This window comes from Callorhinchus milii, unplaced genomic scaffold (genome assembly GCF_018977255.1).
Source record: "Callorhinchus milii isolate IMCB2004 unplaced genomic scaffold, IMCB_Cmil_1.0 Scaffold41, whole genome shotgun sequence".
Lineage (NCBI taxonomy): Eukaryota > Metazoa > Chordata > Chondrichthyes > Chimaeriformes > Callorhinchidae > Callorhinchus > Callorhinchus milii.
The window spans coordinates 7,273-30,951 of record NW_024704782.1 but is presented as its reverse complement, the minus strand read 5'-3'; the positions used below and the strand labels follow the sequence as shown (position 1 = coordinate 30,951).

General features: G+C 51.4%; 2 protein-coding genes across 2 annotated transcripts; one reads left to right on the top strand and one right to left on the bottom strand.

The window, feature by feature from the left end:
- Window positions 1-841: 841 nt before the first annotated feature.
- LOC103172547 (DNA replication licensing factor mcm7-A-like) lies at window positions 842-13,775 on the bottom strand. Its single transcript, XM_042345339.1, has 3 exons — window positions 13,721-13,775; window positions 2,029-2,138; window positions 842-1,452 (listed from the first exon to the last, which is right to left on the bottom strand). The coding sequence occupies exons 2-3, from the start codon at window positions 2,085-2,087 to the stop codon at window positions 1,245-1,247; spliced, it is 267 nt and encodes an 88-aa protein (XP_042201273.1). The 5' UTR covers window positions 2,088-2,138; window positions 13,721-13,775; the 3' UTR covers window positions 842-1,244.
- Window positions 13,776-14,032: 257 nt separating this feature from the next.
- mcm7 (minichromosome maintenance complex component 7) lies at window positions 14,033-20,392 on the top strand (the record flags this gene model as incomplete). Its single annotated transcript, XM_042345319.1, has 9 exons — window positions 14,033-14,185; window positions 15,083-15,232; window positions 16,043-16,157; window positions 16,640-16,771; window positions 17,524-17,607; window positions 17,951-18,162; window positions 18,814-18,995; window positions 19,431-19,514; window positions 20,212-20,392. Coding segments are annotated over exons 1-9 (1,293 nt in total), but the record flags the coding sequence as incomplete, so codon positions are not given.
- Between the last annotated feature and the right edge of the window lie 3,287 nt (window positions 20,393-23,679).

Sequence of the window (23,679 nt, the reverse complement as noted above, 5' to 3'; positions counted from 1 at the left end):
AACAGCGCTGAGGGACATCTTTGACGTCCACCTGAACAGCAGACGGGGAGTGAGTGAGGTTTAACGTCTCACCCGGAGGACGGCGTCTCTGACACTGTGACACCCTCCCCAGAGCTGCACTGGAGCATCGGCTTAGACTGTGTGATGCCAAGTCCTGACCCGAGGGCTTGAACCCACAACCTTCTGACTCAGAGGCGAGAGAGAGAGAGAGAGAGAGAGAGATACCACTGAGACGGCTTATCTTTATATTTAGATAGCTTTGATGAGTGAGAGAAAGAAGAAAAGTGCTGCTGGAGACGAGAAGGTTGAGGGGGGATATGGTTACGGTCTTTAAGATTCTGAAGGGAATAGATAATGTAGACTGTGATGAGAAGTTTTATCTTGTGCTGAACAGTAGAACCAGAGGACACGGCCTGCGATTGAAGGGGTAAATCCACAACAAATCTGCGGAAATACTACTTCAGTGAACGGGTAGTAAACTGATGGAACAGGCTCCCCAGCGAGAGAGAGAGAGACACACACACACAGACAGATAGAGAGCGGAAGCAGAAACTGTTGTTTCTTTCAAGAACAAATCAGGTCGGTTTCTGTTTCTGTTAGGAAATAATATCTGGGACACGACATGTCAAGCGATTGGCAGGACGGTGGTCGGTGAACTGGATGGACCTCGGGTCTTCTTGCGTCCCAGCAAATTGTTGTGTTCAAACCCTTTTCTGTCCTCGTAAAAGTTGTGCCGCGCTGTTTAAAGAGAGATCTCCGCTCCAATCCTTGATGCCAGGACTCGGGGCACAGAAGGCGACAATGGTCAGGCCAGGAAACACATACAAATACAGGACTTTAGTGGTTTAAAGCGTCAGGCAGTTTAATGCAAATATAGGTCTAATATCAAACAGGTTTACACAAGCAAACCCCTCTGCTCGCTCCCCAAAACAGGACTTAAAAAGTACTAACCCCGGGCACTACACATGAGGAGAAAGGGGTTAAGGCCAACTCCCACAAGTACATGGTCTGGGACACGATAGGTTAAGTGACTGCCGGGAAGGCGAACCAGACTGACCTCGGACTTTTTTTTCTCACCAGCAAATTCCTACGTTTTTACAAGTACCACCAAACGGAAAGAAAATCCGACTTAAAAAAAAAAACACGAGTTATGAACGGGAATCGACACATACCCCCACCCCCACCCCATCCACCCCCCCCCCACCCCCACACACACACAACCCCGAATAGAGCTCACTAGACGGTCACACGAAGGTGATCTTACTCCTGGCCTGATTGACTTGCCATACATTCAATTCTTCGTATTCCTCCAAAGCCTCTTCGAACTGTGCCGGGGTGAAGCCCTTGGTGACGCAGCGCTGCTCAGCCTCCGAGTACTTCACGCTGCGGCCAGTCCTGTCAGACATCATCTCACGGACGGTAACGAAGATTATGTCGGCCGGTCGCTGGGCTCTGAAAAAAGAAAAGGGGGGAGATGGCGTTGACTCCCGATACCGCACCGTGCCACCCCCTTCACCTGCTGGCGAGCGCACTCGCCTCACAAGCCACCGAGAGGCGTGGAGTAAGTAATCCTTGCATTTGGCATAACAACCCTCGCATTCGACACAACGCCTCATCGTGTCTTCGAGACGTCTCAAAGCGCTTCACGTAATAAACTGTGACTGTGTATTTTGTGGCCGAACGTGACAGCCAGTCACACACAACAATGTCCAACAAACAGTCGTGGACTTGAGTGACCAAGTCATTATTATTCTATATTATTTTTTGAAGGGATTATTACCCCCGGAAAGTGATCCGCCAACCGACTAACAAGCGGGTTCCTACTGACTGCTGGTAAACAGAGGTGCGTGTGTCTGGGGTAAGGAAACGTGCGTAAGGTTTCGCCCAAACCTGACGTGCCCGGGAACCGAACCCGGGTCCTCTCGCTTGGGAGGTGAGTGCTCTAACCACTGAGCCACAGAACTCCATGATAATTTTATCCCAAACGGTTTACAAAGCCCCTCCCCTTCCCGGGTGGGCGGTACGTACCTGGTGCCCTGCCCACGATCTCCCACCAGTGAGTCCTTAGACATCTCCATCAGCCTCATCGCTTCATTCACATCTTCCTTCTCCACCGTGTCAACCAGGCGCAGGCGAGCCTGAGGATACAGCAAATACTGTCACAGCTTCATAGAATCTTACAGCACACAAGCTCTTTGGAAGAGCTTCCAACTTGCCCCACTCTTACCCCAACTAGTCCCAATCCCCCCACTCTTACCCCAACTAGTCCCAATCCCCCCACTCTTACCCCAACTCGTCCCAACCCCCCCACTCTTACCCCAACTAGTCCCAATCCCCCCACTCTTACCCCAACTAGTCCCAATCCCCCCACTCTTACCCCAACTAGTCCCAATCCCCCACTCTTACCCCAACTCGTCCCAATCCCCCATTCTTACCCCAACTAGTCCAAATCCCCCACTCTTACCCCAACTAGTCCCAATCCCCCCACTCTTACCCCAACTCGTCCCAATCCCCCACTCTTACCCCAACTAGTCCCAATCCCCCACTCTTACCCCAACTAGTCCCAATCCCCCACTCTTACCCCAACTAGTCCCAATCCCCCCACTTTTACCACAACTAGCCCCACTCTTACCCCAAGTAGCCCCCCACCCCCCGTTCCTACCCCAATTAGTCCCCACTCCCCCGCTCTTACCCCACGGACCTACATTTTTTTTAAAAGTCCCTATCTAACTGCTTTTTGGGAGCTACAAATCTGTCCCCACCGTGTCAGTTAGTGGATTCCAGATCGAAACAACTCTCTGTGTAAAAAAAATGTCTCCTCGTCTCCCCTCTATTTTTTTGCCAATGATCTTAAGTCTGTGTCCTCTGGTCACTGAACTCCTCACCAGAGGAAAAGTGTCTCCCTGTCTCCTCGATCAAAACCCACCAGAATTGCGAACACCTCTATTAAGTCTCCCCTCAACCTTCTCTGCTCTAAGGAGAATAATCTCAGGATAAGCATTTGATAAGCATAATAATAAGCGTTGCATTTAAAACCTCCTCCAATTGACGACTTAGTGGTTCCTACTTACTTCTGGTAAACAGAGGTGTGTGTGTGTGTGGAGTAAGGAAACTTGCCTAAGGTTTCGCCCCGACCTGACCCGCCCGGGAATCGTACCCGGGTCCTGCGAGGTGAGGGCTCTGACCCCGGAGCTACAGGACTCCACAGTAGACATTAGGGCACAGTCGGGGAGTGGTTTAGGCCGTGTAGGGAAGTGTGGGATTAGATTCCAGGAAGCGTCACACCAGTAATGTCAGACAGAGACAAGTGCAATGCCCTCCTGGAAGCCCAGCAATTGCCCAAGTCTCCACCTCTCAACACTGGCGTTTGGTACCGTAATACAACCAACAAACCGGGCCCTAACACAGGCAGACCAGCCCCCCAACAACACCCCCTACCACAGGCAGACCAGCCCCCCAACAACACCCCCTACACAGGCAGACCAGCCCCCCAACAACACCCCCTACCACAGGCAGACCAGCCCCCAACAACACCCCCTACCACAGGCAGACCAGCCCCCCAACAACAGCCCCTAACACAGGCAGACCAGCCCCCAACAACAGCCCCTACACAGGCAGACCAGCCCCCCAACAACACCCCCTACCACAGGCAGACCAGCCCCCCAACAACACCCCTACCACAGGCAGACCAGCCCCCCAACAACACCCCTAACACAGGCAGACCAGCCCCCCAACAACAGCCCCTACCACAGGCAGACCAGCCCCCCAACAACACCCCTACCACAGGCAGACCAGCCCCCCAACAACAGCCCCTACCACAGGCAGACCAGCCCCCAACAACAGCCCCTACCACAGGCAGACCAGCCCCCAACAACACCCCCTACCACAGGCAGACCAGCCCCCCAACAACAGCCCCTAATACAGCAAGACCAGCGCCCTAGCAACAGCCCCTAATACAGGCAGACCAGCGCCCTAGCAACAGCCCCTAATACAGGCAGACCAGCCCCCTAGCAACAGCCCCTAATACAGGCAGACCAGCCCCTAGCAACAGCCCCTAATACAGGCAGACCAGCCCCCTAGCAACAGCCCCTAATACAGGCAGACCAGCGCCCTAGCAACAGCCCCTAATACAGGCAGACCAGCGCCCTAGCAACAGCCCCTAATACAGGCAGACCAGCGCCCTAGCAACAGCCCCTGATACAGGCAGACCAGCCCCCCAACAACAGCCCCTGATACAGGCAGACCAGCGCCCTAACAACAACCCCTAATACAGGCAGACCAGCGCCCTAACAACACACACACGATTATCCCACAGTAACAACAAATAATAATCCCGGCATTTGATACGGCGCCTCGTCACGCCTTCGAGACGTCTCAAAGCGCTTCACAGGGTAAAGTGCAGTGACTGTGTGTTTTGCGGGCGAAATGGGGCAGACAATTACGTACAGCGACGCCCCCACAAACAGCCGAAGACCGAGTGACCACATTTGAAGGGATTATTATCCCAGAAAAGCGATCCGCCAATTGACCAACAGCCGCTAAGTAAACACAGGGCTGTTTGGAGTAAGGAAACTTGGCCAATGGTACCCCCTGACCCCACCTGGGAATCAAACCCGGGTCCTCTCGCTTGCGAGGCGACTGCTCTAACCACCGAGCGACAGGGCTCCGCATCTCGGCAGAGCTGCCCGACCAACCCACGAGCAACGACAACATCGCATTACATTTATACAGCGCCTCTCACGCGGGGAGGACGTTCCCAAGGAGCTGGACAGTCAGGGATTTAGACCCGAGTTGGGAGGGGGTTATTGGGAGTGACTACAGTTCACTCGCGCACTGAGCTCAACAACTCTGGTTGTTCGGAACAGAGAGATTACCGGGAGGTTCTGATAACTGAGAGGGGAACACACAGGCAATTGTGGAGTCCTGTAGTGCGGTGGTTGCAGGACTCGCCTCGCGAGCGAGAGGGCCTGGGTCCGACTCAATTCCCCGGCGGGTCAGGGCGAAACTTTACGCAAGTTTCCTGACTCCACACACACACACGCACACCTCTGCTTGTTTACCGAGCAGTAATAATGATAATAATAATAATAATAGTCCTCGCGTTTGATATAGCGCTTTTCACGTCGGGAGGACGTCCCAAAGCGCTTCACGGAACACACTGTAAAGTGAATTGACTGTATATTTGTGGGCGAACGCGGCGGCCAATGGCGCACAGCGATGTCCCACAAACAGTCGTAGATTGAAAATGACCAATTTATTATTGTTTTTGGTTTTGGAGGGATTATTATTAGGCTCTGTGTGGAGTAAGGAAACTTGCCCGAGGTTTGGCCCTCTGCCTGGAATTGAACTCAGGTCTCTCACTCGCAAATACCCCCCAACTTCCCCCCCTCCAGTTAGTAAAGCACAACACTTAAAATCAAATGAAAAAACAGCTGTTAACATTCTCTGGACCTGAGCGCCCCATTCTCCGCCAAATCACAGCGCACTCACTCAAGTACAACAACAAACTACAGTTGTACAGCGCCTTTCACGTCAGGAGGATGTCCCGTAGAAATCATAGAATTATCCACTTCCGCTCTTACCCCAACTCGTCCCACTCAAATGCAAGGATTATTATAGAAAGCTTTTCAACAAAAAGTCCCGAAGTGCTTTGCAAAACATTTTTCAGAAAGGAAAGGGAATGCTGTTCTGTTGGATAAGTGAGGGGGTCTGACCTGCATTTCTAACAGCCTCAAACCAATGAGTTCAGTAGTCAATTTGAATTTGAGGGTAATACAATAATCTTTTGATAAGCGCCTTATCAAATCGCTTCACAGGATATACTGTGAAGTATATTCTGCCCCCATCCCTCCGCCTCGCCCCCTCCCGCAGCTCTTTCAAGGCCCATCTTAAGACGTTCTTCTTTGACCGTACCTTCGGACATCTTTGCCCTCATCTCCCATCCCCAGCTCGTGTCCCCAGTCAGGAAAGTTAAGCGCCTTGGGACGTCCTCCCGACATGAAAGGTGCTGTGTAAATTTAATAATATTAATCCTTGTATTTGATACAGCACCTAATCTCAAAGCGCTTCACAGCATATAGTGTAAAGTGAATCGACTGTACATGTTGCGGGCGAAACGTGGCAGCCAATTGCACACAGCAGTGTCCCACAAACTGCTGAGTGACCAAATTATTATTTTAAAAAATTATTTATTGTTTTGAAAGGTTTATTACTCCCGGAAAAGCAATCCACTAATTAACTAAGCGGGTTCCTACTTACTGCTAGGTAAACAGGCATGTGTGTGTGTGTGTGTGTGTGTGTGTGTGTGTGGAGTAAGGAAACTTGCCTAAGGTTTCGTCCTGGATGGAGAGAGGCTGAGCTGCACAAACCGGGACATGTGCAATACTAGACCGAAACACACAGCAATGCAGACCCATCCCAGCCCGTGCCAAGCAGAGCAGAGCAGAGCAGCGAGTAATCAGAGAAGCGAGAGAGGGTTCACAATCATGAGGAGTTTTGATCGAGTAGACAGGGCGGAACTGTTTCCACTGGTGGGTGGGCCAGTAACCAGGGCACATAAGATAATTGGCAAAAGGAAAACCGGAGGGGAGACGAGGAGACATTTTTTTCTTTTTACCCAGAGAGTTGTTGCAGTCTGGATACGCCCTGCCTGAAAGGGTGGTGGATGCAGATTTGATAATAGCTTTCAAAAGGGAATTGGACAGGTGCTTGGACAGGAAAAAATTGCAGGAATATGGGGAAAGAGCGGAGGGAGTGGGACTAGTTGGGGTAAGAGAGGGAGGACTGGGGCTAGTTGGGGTAAGAGGGAGAAGTGGGACTAGTTGGGATAAGAGGGAGGAGTGGGACTAGTTGGGGTAAGAGAGGGAGGACTGGGACTAGTTGGGGTAAGAGAGGGAGGACTGGGACTAGTTGGGATAAGAGGGAGGACTGGGACTAGTTGGGGTAAGAGAGGGAGGACTGGGACTAGTTGGGGTAAGAGAGGGAGGACTGGGACTAGTTGGGATAAGAGGGAGGAGTGGGACAAGTTGGCAGCTCTTCCAAAGAGCCGGCACAGGCTCGAAGGGCCGAATGGCCTCCTTCTGTGCTGTAATATTCCTTGTTTCCACACACACACACACACACAGAGAGAGAGAGAGAGAGAGAGGAAGAGAGACAGCGCAGCGGGACGAATGCAGGGCAAGGCAGTCTGTGCTGATGCTCCTCAGCCACAGTCAGTTCTGCGTGGGTTTGCACAGCGTGTCGGACAGGCTGGCTGCAACCCAGCAAAGCTGACTGGAGCCCGGTGCAAGCCATGCCAACCAAGCCACCACAGCACAAGACCATGCAGGTGCCCAGGCCATGCTCTCACACACAACATAAATAACCCCTGTATTTGCTACCGCGCCATATCACGTCGTTAAGACGCCTCAAAGCGCTTCATGGGATAATAATAATATTCTTTGCAACAACCAAGTTCCTGGGACAGTATAACTTCTCACTTGGGAAAATATGGTTTAATAAAGGACAGTCAACACGGATCTGTTAAAGACAGATCGTATCTGACAAACCTAATAGAATTTTCTGATGGAGTAACTGAGAGGGTGGATGAAGGTAGTGCAGTAGACATAGTTCATCTGGATTTTCAAAAGGCATTTTACAAAGAGTCACATAAGAGACTTATAAACAAAATAGAAGCCCACGGTATTAAAGGGACTGTGGCAACATGGATCCAGAACTAGGAGACAGAAAGCAGAGAGTGGTAGTAAACGGTTGCTTTTCTGACTGGAGGGAGGGGTGTAGTGGTGTCCCTCAGGCGTCGGGATTGGGACCACTGCTCTTTCTGACCTGTATTAATGATGTGGACCTGGATATATGGAGCACAATTTCCAAATTTGCAGACGATACTAAGCTGGAAAAGTAGTTAATGGTGAGGAGGACAGCACCAGACTCCAACAGGACTTGGACAGATTGGTAAAATGGGCAGAAACGTGGCAGATGAGGTTTAATGTGGAGAAATGCCAAGTGTTGCATTTTGGTACGAAGAATGAGGAGAGGCCATATGGGCTGATGGTACAGTCTTAAAGGGGGCAAATGAACAGAGAGACCTGGGGGTCCACATCAGTAAATCTCTGAAGGTGGCAGGACAGGTAAATAAAGCTGTTAAAAAAGCATCCGGGATACTTATAGGCTTTATAAATAGGGGCATAGAATTCAAAAGTCAGGAGGTTTATAAAATGCTGTTAGGCCTCAGCTGGAGACTGCGTTCAGTTCTGGGCACCGCACTTTAGGAGAGATGTTGGGGCATTGGAGAGGGTGCAAAGGAGGTTTACCCGATGGCACCGGGGCCAGTGGGATTGAGTTGGAAGCTCTTTTAGGAGCTGCACAGACACGATGGGCCGAATGGCCTCCTTCTGTGCTCTATGATTCTATGATTCCTACTTACTGCTCAGTAAACAGAGGTGTGTGTGTGTGGAGTAAGGAAACTTGCCTAAAGTTTCGCCCCGACCTGACCCGCCCAGCAATTGAACCCAGGTCCTCTCTTGCGAGGTGAGCGCTCTAACATGGGGTTCACTCCCACATGTATGCGGATGATACCCAACTCTACCTTTCCTCCTCTACCCTCAACTCCACGACCCCCGATGTCGAGTCCCGGACGAGAGACAACTTTCTTCAGCTCAACGTTCGCAAAACTGAGGCCCTCCTGTTTGGCTCACGTCAGCGCCTCCGCACCTCAGGCGCTGACACCATCAGCTCCGGCCCACTCTCCACCTCTCAAAGCCATCAGGAACCTCGGGGTTCCCCTCGACCCTGAGCCGTCCTTTCTCCTCATATCCGCCCACAACGGCACCGCCTTCCATCACCTCCGGAACATGGCCGGACTACCTCACCCCTCACCCCTCACGCTGCTGACACTCTGGTCCACATCTTTATCACCTCAAGGCTGGACTATGGGAACTCTCTCCTCGTCGGCCTTCCCTCCACACTGCAGGTCATCCAGAACTCTGCAGCTCCTGTACTGTCCCGCACCACATTACTCCCACCCTCACCCTCACTCCCACCCTCGCCCTCACCTTCACCCTCGCCCTCACTCGCCTCCACTGGCTCCCCATCCCCAGAGGATCGAATTCAAGATCCTCATCCTCACCTATAAGGCCATTCACGGCCTCGCTCCCCTCCTCTCTGACCTACTATCCCCCTACCTACCTGCCCGTACCCTCCGTTCCTCTGGCTCCGGTCTGCTCCACATCCCCCGCCCCAACCGCCCTACCATCGGTGGCCTTCAGCCTCTCAGCCCCCAGGCTCTGGAACTCTATCCCCAGTGCCTTCGCCGCTTCCTCCCTTTCCTCCTTCAAGGCCGGTCTCAAGACCTTTCTCTTCAACAGTGCCTTCAGCTCCACTCTCGACTCTCTACCCCCTCCTCGCTCCCCCCTTCCCTCCCCTCATCCTGACCATTCCCCCCCGCTCGGCCCCCCAACTGTCCAGCGCCTTGGGACGTCCTCCCGACGTGAAAGGCGCTTTAAGACATAATTTTCCGGTCCACAAATCAAGAGTGGGTTACCAACTGAGCCAATGATGATAATAATACTAACAATAATCCTTGCAATCGATACAGCGCCTTATCACGCCGTTGAGACGTCTCAAAGTGCTTCACAGGACACACTGAAAAGTGTAGTGACTTTAAAGAATTCCAAGTATTTTGTGGGCGAAACGTGGCAGCCAATTGCACCCAGGAGTGTGCCTCCCACACACAGTCGTGGAGTGGGCGACCAAATTTATGATTTTTTTAAAAAAAAGTATTTATTTTCGAGCCAAAAACTGTCACCCACACACAGAGAACTTCTGACAGTGTCTTTTCCAAAAACAAAATGACTACTAAGTTAGCTGTACAGGTTACTCCCTCGCTTTCGAATCCCTTTTGTTCTTCCGCACCTCCCCCCCCTCCGACCTGCTCCCCCCCCCCCCTCCCCACTGCCTCCGCTCAGCAAGCTCCGGCCTCCTGTCTGTCTCTCGCCCCCTCCGCTCCACCATCGGTAAATGCAATTAGCTGTTGTAAATGGAGTTGAGATACAGATCAGCCGTGATCTAATAGAATGGCGGAACAGGCTTGAGGGGCTGAATGGCCTCCTCCTGTACCTGTGTTCTGATCTCATTGCTCGCTCCTCCCCAAATACCAGTCTTGCACCATCTCAGTGTTAGGCATTGCCGATCTTACACAGCAGACGGCACAAGACCCCAATTTGAGTGTCCGCAGCATTGACACTGTGTGAGTGCGTACCTGTGCCTCAGTGAGCTGTTGCTTGAGGCCCCGTAGCTTCAGAAGTGCTTCTAATGCAGTAGATTCAAACACACACTACCTGCACTAACAGCACTTTGGAGCTCCGAGACCCATCAGTCTCTGAAAACATAAACCACCACCACCACCAACAACAAATGACAATTACAGAGACTTTCACGTCGGGCAAGAATAATAATAATAGTAATCCTTGCATTTGACATAGCACCTTATCAAGTCTTTGAGATGCTTCACAGGATACACTGTAAAGTGTGTTTTGCGGGCAATACAGTAAGGGTAGCTCAGACTGGCAGCGGTGTGGGCAGTGGTGTTGCACAAGGACTGGTATTGGGACCCACTGTTGTTCACAACTTACATTAATGGTTGGACTCCGGGATCGAAAGTACAATTTCGAAATACGTGGCCGACACCAAATGGGGGGAGGGGGGGGGGGGAGGTTGTTAATACTGAGGGGCGGCAGCAACAGATTACAACAGGACGTCAATAAACTTGCTGGATGGGCACTGAATTGGCAAATGAATTTCAATCTAAATAAGTGTGAGGTGGTCCATTTTGGTTGGAGGGATCAGGAGGTCACATCCTGACTGGAAAATAAGAATCTAAATGGGGGAGAGGAGCAAAGGGGTACGGATACACAAAAATCACTAAAACTAGCAACGCAGCTAATAAAGCCATAACCAAGTGTTGGGGTTGATTTCTAGAGGGATAGAAATGAAAAGCAGAGCAGTTGTGCTAAACTTATATCAAACCTTAGTTAGACCAGACTTGGGAGTACTGTGTGCAGTTCTGGTTCCCATGTTATAGAAATGATGGAAGGGGTGCAAAGGAGATTTACAAAGATGATCCCAGGGTATAAATGAGAGGTTATACCTATCAGGAAAGGCTGAACAAACCTGGACTCTTTCTCTTGAAAAAAAGGGTGATAGAGGTCTTTAAAATGATGAAAGGTTTTGATAGGGTATAAAGCCGTAGAGAAGATGTTTCCACTTGTGGGGGAGACCAAAACCAGGGGCCATCAATATAAAATAATCACCAATAGATCAACTAGGGAAGTCAGAAGAAACTTCTCTACCCAGAGAGTGGTGGGAATGTGGAACATGCTCCACAAGGAGTTGTTGAGACAAATAGCACAGATGTATTTAAGGGGAAGCTGGAGAGGTACATGAGGGAGAAAGGATTAGAAGGTTCTGCTTGAAGGCTTAGTCGAGGAAGGACAGGAGGAGACTCATGTGGAGCATCAACACCGGCAGAGACCAGTTGGGCCAAATGGCCCGTTTCTGTCCTGTATATTCTATGTAATTCTACGTATACAGTCGTCAAAATGCAGGCAGATAATTGCGCACAGCAGTGTCACACAAACAGTCGTAGACCGAGTGACCACATTTTGAAGGGATTATTACTCCCGGTAGCGATCCGCCAATCGGACCAACAAGCAGGTTCCTACTTTACTGCTACAAGACTGAGGGTGTCTGTTGTGTGTCTGTATGTGTGTGTGTGTGGAGTAAGGAAACTTGCCCAACGTTTCGCCCCGACTCTCCCAGGAATCGAACCCAGGTCCTCTCGCTTGTGAGGCGAGCGCTGTAGCCACTGAGCTACCCGACTCCACAATGATCGGAAACCTGTTCCCGTGTCCGGCAGGTGTCGGGGAATGGAGGCTGGGTCGGGTTGAGCAGTGCTGTAAGCCCCCACAGTGCGGCTGGTATCTAAGTCTCACTACCTGCCCTGTCAGCACTTTAACATGGACCACCCCCCCACCCCCACCCCCACCTGGAACATTCGACTGACACATGCACCGACCGGGCCCTTCTGTGACCCAGCACGGACACAGCTCCTGTTCATCACACACCACAGTTTCAAACCTGCTTCCCTCATAGCCTCATGGCATCTCGACAGCCAAGCACCTCACACTTAAATAATAATAAAGATCCTTGCATTTGATACAGTGCCTTATCACATCTCCGATAAGTCTCAAAGCGCTTCACAGGATATACTCAAAGTGTAGTGACGGTGTATTTTGTGGCCGAAACATGGCAACCAATTGCTCACAGCAGTGTCCCACCAACAGTCGTGGATTGCCGTGACCAAATTATTATTATTATTTTTTTGGGAAAGGATTATTACCCCCGGAAAAGCGATCCGCCAATCGACTAACGACTAACAAGTGGGTTCCTACTTACTGCTGGTAGACAGAGGCGCGTGCGTGCAGTTAGGAAACTTCCCTAAGGTCTCGCCCTGCCCTGCTCAGGAATCAAACCCAGGTCCTCTCGCTTGTAAGGCGAGCGCTCTAACCACTAACTACAAGACTCCACAAACATAGCCACTTTGTCCTGGGCACAAGTTTCTGGGAGTGAAATTCCACCCTCGCAGATTATGCCCCATTTATTTAAAAGGAAATTAGGTTGACACATTCCAGGGTATTAGAGGGTTTGCAGAAGAATGGGAGACTGGGTTATAAAAATATTATAATAGTACTACTAATAATAATCATCTTTGCAGTTGATACGGCACCTAATCACGTCTTAGGGACGTCTCACAAGCGATTCACAGGACACACTGTAAAGTTTAGCAACTTTTTGTGGGTGAAATTGGATGCTTCATTGGTGGAATGAACACCGGAGACAGCATTACAAATATGTCAACTGACTGACTGTGAGGTTTGGATTAGAGTGGCACCAAGTCCACTGGGCTCCCCAACCTCTCCCTCCATAAGCTGCAGATCATCAGAACTCTGCAGCCCGTGTCCTCTCCCAGGATCCACGACCCTATCATCCCCACCCTCGCCCAACTCCACTAGCTTCCCATCACGCAGAGGATACAGTTCAAGGTCCTCACCTTCAAAGCCCTCCACGGCCTCGCTCCTCCCTACCTCTGTGACTTCCAAATCCCTACCAACCTATCCGCTCTCTCTGTCCAGCGGGCTCCGGCCTGCTTCATGTTCCCCGTCTCGCCCGTCCCACCATTGGCCTTCAGCCTCTGCCCCCACTCTCTGGAACTCCATCCCCCAGTCCCTCCGCCTCGCTCCTCCCTTCCTCCTTCAAAGTCTGTCTCAAGACCCTCCTCTTCGATCGTGCCTTTGGTCTCCCTCCTAAACCCCCCCCACCACTGAACCTGCTCTCCAGGCTGTTGTTTGGGTTGTCGTCACCAATGAGTGTAAAACACAAAGTATTAATAATAATAAGTCTTGCATTGTTATAGCCCCTTATCACACACCGTTGAGATGCTTCAAACCGCTTCACAGGATACACTGTAAAGTCTCGGCCCCTCCCTTGCCTCCTTCGAGACCCTCCTTTTGGACCGCGCCTTTGGTCACCCTCCCTGATCCCAACCTTCAGCTTGGGTCCAAATCCCTGACTGTCCAGCACCTTGCGATGGCCTCCTGACATGAGAGGCGCTGTGTAGATGTCATGTTGTTGTTGTATGGAGTGGGACAGTTTGACAGATACGCACCAGGGCGGTGGGCGATGCGCAGGATGGAGAGCAGGGTCCTGGCTGAGGTGAAGGTGGTTAGTAAGTGTACCCCCAATATCCCGGGGGGAGCAAAATCTTAGTCAAGTTTCTTACTCTACACACACACTACTCTGTTACCTAGTAGTAAGTAGGAACCCGGTTGTTAGTCGATTTTCCGGGATGAATAATCCCTCCAAAAAAGTAATTTGCTCAATCAATCCACGACTGTTTGTGGGACACCCTTGGGTGCTGTTGGCTGCCGCGTTTCACCCGCAAAATATACAGTCAATTCACTTTACTTCCAATGTTCTTATGTTCCAATTTCAGATCCAGTCTCCCACCTTCATGCCGCTGATCATGTGTCCGAGCCGCGAGTGTCAGACCAACAAGTCGGGCGGAAGGCTTTACCTGCAATCCCGAGGATCCAAGTTCATCAAGTTCCAGGAGATTAAACTGCAAGAGCATGTGAGTGTCTGACAATGTGAGTGCCTCACAGCATTGGGCAGGGAGAGCGCTTGTTAACTGCCCTTCTGCACGTGTGTGTGTGTGCGCACGTGTGTGTGTGTGTGTGTGTCAGCCCGGCTCAGTAGTGCTCTTGCTTCTGAGTCAGAAAGTTATGGGTTCAAGCCCCACGTCAGGACTTAGAATCATGCAGTCTCAGCTGATGCTCCAATGCAGCGCTGGGGGCTGCTACACTGTTGGAGACCCCGTCCTTCAGATGAGAAGTTAAACCGCGCTCCCTGTCTGCCTGTTCAGGTGGACATTAAAGATCCCGTGGCACTATTTGAAAAGAGAAGAGTTTCTCTCTCCCAGTGTCCCGGCCAACAATCCCCCCAAATAAAATTGGTCGCTCACTGCACGACTGTTTGTGGGACGTCGCTGTGCGCAGTTGGCTGCCGCGTTTCGCCCCAAAACACACGGTCACTACACTTTACTGTGAAGTGCCTTGAGACATCTTGAGGGTCCTGTAGCTCAGTGGTTAGAGCACTCGTCTTGCAAGCGAGACACCTGGGTTAAATTTCAGGCAGAGGGCGAAACCTTGGGCAAGTTTTCTTACTCCACACAGAGCCTAATAATAATCCCTCCAAAAGGCAAAACAATAATAAATGAGTCATTTTCAATCCACGACTGTTTGTGGGACATTGCTGTGCGCAATTGGCTGCCGCGTTCGCCCACAAATATACAGTCAATTCACTTTACAGTATATTCTGAGAAGCGCTTTGGGACTTCTAGAAGATGTGAAAAGCGCTGTATGAAATGCAAGGATTATTATTATTATCTTGAAGACCTGAGAAGGCGTTGTATTGAAACGTCAGGATGGATATTATTATTAATATTATTACTGTTGTTGTCTTTGTGCAGAGTGACCAGGTGCCGATCGGAAACATCCCCCGCAGCATGTCGGTGTTCGCGCAGGGAGAGAACACCAGGCTGGCCCACCCTGGAGACCACGTCAGCATCACAGGCATCTTCCTGCCCATGATGAAGGCTGGCTTCAGGCAGGTGGTACAGGTGAGTCGAGCAATATGTGTCACAGCTACCCAGCTCAGCCCGAAGCCTTCATATTTGGGCATAAAGCACTGTTTGTCCCTCGTCCCCTCCACTCCCCCATCCCCCAAAGGATACAGTTCAAAATCCTCGTCTTCACCTTCAAAGCTCTCCATGGAGAGCCTTGCTCCTTCCTAGCTCTGTGACCTGCAAACCCCTTATCAACCTTTCTGCTCCCTCCACTCTGCAGGATCCGGCCAGCTTCATGTCTCTCCACCATCGGGAGTCGGGCCTTCAGCCTGTCTGCCCCCGCCCTCTGGAACTCCATCCCACAGTCCGTCCACCTCGCCCCCTCCATAGCTTCATGGTTCTCCATGGCTCAAGAACCTTCTCTTCGACATGCGTTCGGCCACCCTCCTACCCCAACCCTCCCTGCCCTCTACCCCTCCTGATCCCAACCCCTCAGGTACAAATCCCTGACTGTCCAGTGCCTTGGGACGTCCTTCGGACAAGAAAGGCGCTATGCCTTCAGCCACTATGCCCCTCAAGCCTTCTGACTTCCCTCCCTCCCTCCCCACTTTCAAATGCCCCTGAAAGACCNTTTTTGATTGTGCTTTCGGTCACCTCCCTCTCTCCCCCTGGCTTGCGTTGAGACTCACCCACTACACAGGGGGCTGTGTTGTTACTTGGGCGGGGGAGTTGGTGGCTGCCACAAAATACAGTCACTTCAGTTTACATTGTATTATGTGAGGCGCTTTGAGACGTCTGGACGACGTGATAAGGCGCTGCATCAAATGGTATTATTATTATTATGAGCACTGTCGGTGATTTCAGGGGCTGCTGGCGGAGACGTACTTGGAGGCACACAGGGTCAGTCAGATGAACAAAAGTGAGGATGATGAGCTCGGGAGCCAGGAGCTGAATGAGGAGGAACTGCGACAGATCACAGGTATGTAGTCGAGGGGCTAACACGCAGGTGAGCGGAGCTGGGTATGATCCTGAGAGCTTCTGTCACTCTCCCTCAATTCCTCCGCCTCGCCACCCCCCCCACCACCACCACCACCTCCTCCCCATCTTCAGATCGCTTGTCAGTCGATTGGTCATCACTTTCTGGGGGAAATAATCCCTCCAAAAACAATAATCATTTCACCCACAAAATATACAGTCAATTCGCTTTACAGGACATCCTGTGAAGTGCTTTGAGACGTCTCAAAGTCGTGCTACGGCGCTAGATCAAACACAAGGATTATTATTATCATCATCACGGCTGAAGACCTTCCTCTTCGACCATGGCATACGGTCACCTCCTTCCCCCACCGGCTCGGAGTCGTGCTCCCTCACTGTCAAGCGCTCTGGGGCACTGCCCTGCGTGAGGGGCGCTGTGTAACTGCAAGTTGTTGTTGTCTGCGACCCTTGTGCCTCTCCCCACAGAGGAGGATTTCTATGAGAAACTCGCTGCCTCCATCGCCCCTGAGATCTATGGTCACGAGGATGTAAAGAAGGCTTTGCTGCTGCTCCTGGTTGGGGGTGTGGACCAGTCACCCAAAGGCATGAAAATCCGAGGTAAGAAGTGTGGGTGTGTGGGGTGGGGGGTGTCTAACCAAGTGACAACCAATACCCTCATCCACACCTTTGGCACCTCCAGTCATGATTTTTGTAAGCACGTCTGGAGATCCTCTTCTTCGATCGCACCTTCGGCTGCCCTTCTACCCCCACCCTCTCTGCCGTCCATCATCCCTGATCCCAACCCCCAGCTCGGGTCCGTAATCCCTGACTGCCCTGTGCCTTGGGACATCCTCCCGATGTGAGAGGTGCTAAACAAATGTAATTTTGTATTGTATCGGAACGTCTTACTTGCTTTGAGATGTTCTCCCAACTTCAATGGCGCTATATAAGTGTGAATTATCTCCTGAGTCCACACACACACGCCTCTGTTTACCTCGCAGTAAGCAGGAACCCGCTTGTTAGTAGGATGGCGGATCGCTTTCCGGAGGGTAATATTCCCTCCAAAAATATCTTATAATAATAATTTGTTCACTCAATCCACGACTGTTTGTGGGACACCGCTGTGCGCAATTGGCTGCTGCGTTTCGCCCACAAAACATTCAGTCAATTCACTTAACAGTGTATTCTATGAAGCGCTTTGATACTTGTGTGATAAGGCGCTATATCAAATGCAAGGATTATTGTTAATATATTATCAAAGCTCTTACTTACGGTGCTCAAGTAGGTTGAATTGAGCTGTAACACTGGAAGAGAGGAATCTGGATGAGAGGGAATGATATAATGATCTTAACTTTTCCTCTGATCCTTAGGGAACATTAACATCTGTTTGATGGGAGATCCAGGAGTTGCCAAGTCTCAGTTGTTGTGCTACATCGACAGGCTGGCCCCAAGAAGTGAGTGTATAACTACCCATGTAGAGTCCTGTAGTGTAGTGGCTAGAGTTCTCGCCTCGCAAGCGAGAGGACCTGGGTTCGATTCCCACGTCCTGTTAGGGCGAGACTTTACTCAACACACACACACACCCACGTGCGCGCCTCGGTTTACCAGCAATAAGTCGGAACCCGCTTGTCAGTCGATTGGCGGATCCCTTTCTGGGGGGGTAATAATCCCCTTTTTTTTAAAAAAAAGTCACTCGATCCACGACTGTTTGCGGGGACGCTGCTGTGCGCAATTGGCTGCCGCGTTTCGCCCACAAAATACACAGTCGCTACGCTTTACAGCGGGTGTTGTTCGCAGGTCAGTACACCACGGGGCGGGGCTCCTCTGGGGTTGGGCTGACGGCTGCGGTGATGAAGGACTCAGTGACGGGGGAGATGACCCTGGAGGGAGGTGCTCTCGTGCTGGCTGATCAGGGCGTCTGCTGTATCGACGAGTTTGACAAGATGATGGACTCGGACCGCACGGCCATTCACGAGGTGATGGAGCAGCAGACCATCTCCATCGCTAAGGTAAGCCCAGTGTGGAAAGTCTGGCTGGGTTCCCTCCTGGTCATCCAGCTCCTATTCCTCACTGTGTTTCTGCCCACCCACCCTCTGGAACTCCCTCCCTTGCCCCTCTGCCTCGCTCCCACCCTGGCCTCCTTCAAGGCCCATCTCAAGACCCTCCTCTTCGATCGCGCCTTCAGTCACCCTCCTACTCCCCCCCCACCCGTCCTGCCCTCCTGCTTGTCTCTCATGCCCTCCGTTCCACCACGGGTGACCGCGCTTTCAGCCACTGCTCCCCGAAACTCTGTCGAGCTCTCCCTCGATCCCTCGGCCTCGCCCCGTACTTCCCCGTACTCTGCCCACAAAACATAGTCAATTCCCTTTGCAGTGTATCCTGCGAAGCGCTTTGAGACGTCTCAAAGATGTGATAAGGCACTGCATCAAACGCAAGGATTATTATTATTATCTTCAGGTCGCGCCTGAAGACCTTCCTCTTCGACCGTGGTTAGGGTCACCTCCCCCCCCCCCCACCACCACCACCCCTCCCGTGCTTCGCCACCTGTCAAACGATCTTGAGACGCTACCCTGTGTGAGGGGGCGAGTTGTTGTGGTGTTGTTGCTGTCCGCGCCTGCTGATTGCCTGCCTGCTCCTCTCCTCTCCTCTCCCCTGCCCAGGCTGGCATCATGACCACCCTGAACGCTCGCTGCTCCATCCTCTCCGCCGCGAATCCAGCATTCGGCCGCTACAACCCCAAGAAAACCGTGGAGCAGAACATCCAGCTGCCAGCGGCTCTGCTCTCCAGGTTTGACCTGCTGTGGCTCATTCAGGATAAGCCCGACCGCGACAACGACCTCAGGTACAGTCGTTCACCTCCTGGGGGGGGGGAGGAATGAGATTCTGACCTTCAGGGGGCCAACAACAACAACACATTACATTTACAATGTGGGGGGGACCTGAAGCAGCCGGTGTCGGCCGAGTGGAGGGAGCAGACAGGCTGATATGTCAAGAAAGTTGTAATGCCATGTGATTTGTGAATGCCCCTCTTGCTTGTTGGCTGGAACCTGTAGATTTAATGGAACTTTATCTCTTCACCCCTCCCTCCCTCTCTCTCTCTCTCTCTCCTCTCTCTATCTTCCTCCCTCCTCTATCTCCCTCCCTCTCTATCTCTTTCCCTCCCTCCCTCTCTATCTCTCTCTCTCTCTCTCTCCCTCCCTCCCTATCTCTCTCCCTCTCTCTATCTTCCTCCCTCCTCTATCTCTCTCCCTCCCTCTCTATCTCTCTCTCCCTCCAGGCTCGCGCAGCACATCACTTATGTTCATCAGCATTGCAAGCAACCGCCCTCCCAGTTCCAGCCACTGGAAATGAAGCTGATGAGGTAACGTATAATGGGGGTGTGAGAGGGGCCACTTAGGGAATCCTAGTCTCCTTTGGGATAGATTCGGAGTCCTGTAGTGTAGTGGTGAAAGCGCTTTCGCCTCGCAAGCGAGAGGATCCGGGTTCGATTCCCGTGCCAGTCAAGTCAGGGCGAAACCTTAGGCAACTTTCCTTATTCCACACACACACACACACCAGCATTGAGTTGGAACCTGTTTGTTAGTCGATTGTTGGATCATTTTCCGGGTGTAATAATCCCTCCGGAAAGAAAAATATCTCAAGACCCTCTTCTTCGATCACGCCTTCAGTCACCCTCCTACCCCCCCCCCCACCCGTCCTGCCCTCCTGCTTGTCCCTTATGCCCTCCATTCCACCACGGGTGACCGCGCTTTCAGCCACTGCTCCCCGAAACTCTGTCGAGCTCTCCCTCAATCCCTCGGCCTCGCCCCGTAGTTCCCCGTACTCTGCCCACAAAACATAGTCAGTTCCCTTTACAGTATGTCCTGTGAAGCGCTTTGAGATGTCTCAACGAGGTGATACATCGATATATCAAAGACGGTTATTATTACGTGTGGGGGAGATTTGAGTGGGTGTTGGGGGTGAGGGGCGGACTGGGTGTACAGAGGGTCAGTGTGTGGAGGGGGAGGGAATTTTGACTCGTGTTTTACCCCTGTGTCCCTCTGCTCCCGCTCGCTCAGGCGCTACATCGCTCTGTGTAAGCAGAAGCAGCCCATGGTGCCCGAGTCCCTGGCTGACTACATCACCGCAGCGTACGTGGAGATGAGGAAGGAATCGAGGAACAGTAAAGACACCACCTTCACCTCAGCCAGGACCCTGCTCTCCATCCTGCGCATCGCCACCGCCCTGGTGCGTATCTCTGTCAAACTGTCCCACTCCATACAACAACAACATGACATCTACACAGCGCCTCTCATGTCAGGAGGCCATCGCAAGGTGCTGGACAGTCAGGGATTTGGACCCAAGCTGAAGGTTGGGATCAGGGAGGGTGACCAAAGGCGCGGTCCAAAAGGAGGGTCTCGAAGGAGGCAAGGGAGGGGCCGAGACTTTACAGTGTATCCTGTGAAGCGGTTTGAAGCATCTCAACGGTGTGTGATAAGGGGCTATAACAAATGCAAGACTTATTATTATTAATACTTTGTGTTTTACACTCATTGGTGACGACAACCCCAAACAACAGCCTGGAGAGCAGGTTTCAGTGGGTGGGGGGGGGTTTAGGAGGGAGACCAAAGGCACGGTCGAAGAGGAGGGTCTTGAGACAGACTTTGAAGGAGGCAAGGGAGGGAGCGAGGCGGAGGGACTGGGGAATGGAGTTCCAGAGAGTGGGGGCAGAGGCTGCAGGCCAATGGTGGGACGGGCGAGACGGGGAACATGAAGCAGACCGGAGCCCGCTGGACAGAGAGAGCGGATAGGTTGGTAGGGGATTTGGAGGTCACAGAGGTAGGGAGGAGCGAGGCCGTGGAGGGCTTTGAAGGTGAGGACCTTGAACTGTATCCTCTGCGTGATGGGAAGCTAGTGGAGTTGGGCGAGGGTGGGGATGATAGGGTCGTGGATCCTGGGAGAGGACACGGGCTGCAGAGTTCTGATGATCTGCAGCTTATGGAGGGAGAGGTTGGGGAGCCCAGTGGACTTGGTGCCACTCTAATCCAAACCTCACAGTCAGTCAGGGGCCAGTTGACCTATTTGTAATGCTGTCTCCGGTGTTCATTCCACCAATGAAGCATCCAATTTCACCCACAAAAAGTTGCTAAACTTTACAGTGTGTCCTGTGAATCGCTTGTGAGACGTCCCTAAGACGTGATTAGGTGCCGTATCAACTGCAAAGATGATTATTATTAGTAGTACTATTATAATATTTTTATAACCCAGTCTCCCATTCTTCTGCAAACCCTCTAATACCCCGGAATGTGTCAACCTAATTTCCTTTTAAATAAATGGGGGCATAATCTGCGAGGGTGGAATTTCACTCCCAGAAACTTGTACACAGGACAAAGTGGCTATGTTTGTGGAGTCTTGTAGTTAGTGGTTAGAGCGCTCGCCTTACAAGCGAGAGGACCTGGGTTTGATTCCTGAGCAGGGCAGGGCGAGACCTTAGGGAAGTTTCCTAACTGCACGCACGCGCCTCTGTCTACCAGCAGTAAGTAGGAACCCACTTGTTAGTCGTTAGTCGATTGGCGGATCGCTTTTCCGGGGGTAATAATCCTTTCCCAAAAAAATAATAATAATAATTTGGTCACGCAATCCACGACTGTTGGTGGGACACTGCTGTGAGCAATTGGTTGCCATGTTTCGGCCACAAAATACACCGTCACTACACTTTGAGTATATCCTGTGAAGCGCTTTGAGACTTATCGGAGATGTGATAAGGCACTGTATCAAATGCAAGGATCTTTATTATTATTTAAGTGTGAGGTGCTTGGCTGTCGAGATGCCATGAGGCTATGAGGGAAGCAGGTTTGAAACTGTGGTGTGTGATGAACAGGAGCTGTGTCCGTGCTGGGTCACAGAAGGGCCCGGTCGGTGCATGTGTCAGTCGAATGTTCCAGGTGGGGGTGGGGGTGGGGGGGTGGTCCATGTTAAAGTGCTGACAGGGCAGGTAGTGAGACTTAGATACCAGCCGCACTGTGGGCGCTTACAGCACTGCTCAACCCGACCCAGCCTCCATTCCCCGACACCTGCCGGACACGGGAACAGGTTTCCGATCATTGTGGAGTCGGGTAGCTCAGTGGCTACAGCGCTCGCCTCACAAGCGAGAGGACCTGGGTTCGATTCCTGGGAGAGTCGGGGCGAAACGTTGGGCAAGTTTCCTTACTCCACACACACACACAGACACAGACACACATACAGACACACACACAGCCCTCGTGTAGCAGTAAAGTAGGAACCTGCTTGTTGGTCCGATTGGCGGATCGCTACCGGGAGTAATAATCCCTTCAAAATGTGGTCACTCGGTCTACGACTGTTTGTGTGACACTGCTGTGCGCAATTATCTGCCTGCATTTTGACGACTGTATACGTAGAATTACATAGAATATACAGGACAGAAACGGGCCATTTGGCCCAACTGGTCTCTGCCGGTGTTGATGCTCCACATGAGTCTCCTCCTGTCCTTCCTCGACTAAGCCTTCAAGCAGAACCTTCTAATCCTTTCTCCCTCATGTACCTCTCCAGCTTCCCCTTAAATACATCTGTGCTATTTGTCTCAACAACTCCTTGTGGAGCATGTTCCACATTCCCACCACTCTCTGGGTAGAGAAGTTTCTTCTGACTTCCCTAGTTGATCTATTGGTGATTATTTTATATTGATGGCCCCTGGTTTTGGTCTCCCCCACAAGTGGAAACATCTTCTCTACGGCTTTATACCCTATCAAAACCTTTCATCATTTTAAAGACCTCTATCACCCTTTTTTTCAAGAGAAAGAGTCCAGGTTTGTTCAGCCTTTCCTGATAGGTATAACCTCTCATTTATACCCTGGGATCATCTTTGTAAATCTCCTTTGCACCCCTTCCATCATTTCTATAACATGGGAACCAGAACTGCACACAGTACTCCCAAGTCTGGTCTAACTAAGGTTTGATATAAGTTTAGCACAACTGCTCTGCTTTTCATTTCTATCCCTCTAGAAATCAACCCCAACACTTGGTTATGGCTTTATTAGCTGCGTTGCTAGTTTTAGTGATTTTTGTGTATCCGTACCCCTTTGCTCCTCTCCCCCATTTAGATTCTTATTTTCCAGTCAGGATGTGACCTCCTGATCCCTCCAACCAAAATGGACCACCTCACACTTATTTAGATTGAAATTCATTTGCCAATTCAGTGCCCATCCAGCAAGTTTATTGACGTCCTGTTGTAATCTGTTGCAGCCGCCCCTCAGTATTAACAACCTCCCGCCCCCCCCCCTCCCCCCCATTTGGTGTCGGCCACGTATTTCGAAATTGTACTTTCGATCCCGGAGTCCAACCATTAATGTAAGTTGTGAACAACAGTGGGTCCCAATACCAGTCCTTGTGCAACACCACTGCCCACACCGCTGCCAGTCTGAGCTACCCTTACTGTATTGCCCGCAAAACACACTTTACAGTGTATCCTGTGAAGCATCTCAAACACTTGATAAGGTGCTATGTCAAATGCAAGGATTACTATTATT

What these genes read in the sequence shown, in the direction of transcription:
- LOC103172547 (XM_042345339.1), bottom strand. Translation starts at nt 2,087, where the DNA reads ATGAGGCTGATGGAGATGTCTAAGGACTCACTGGTGGGAGATCGTGGG. An exon ending in GATCGTGGGCAGGGCACCAG is followed by an intron (nt 1,453 to 2,028) that starts GTACGTACCGCC and finishes TTCTTTTTTCAG; the next exon opens with AGCCCAGCGACCGGCCGACA.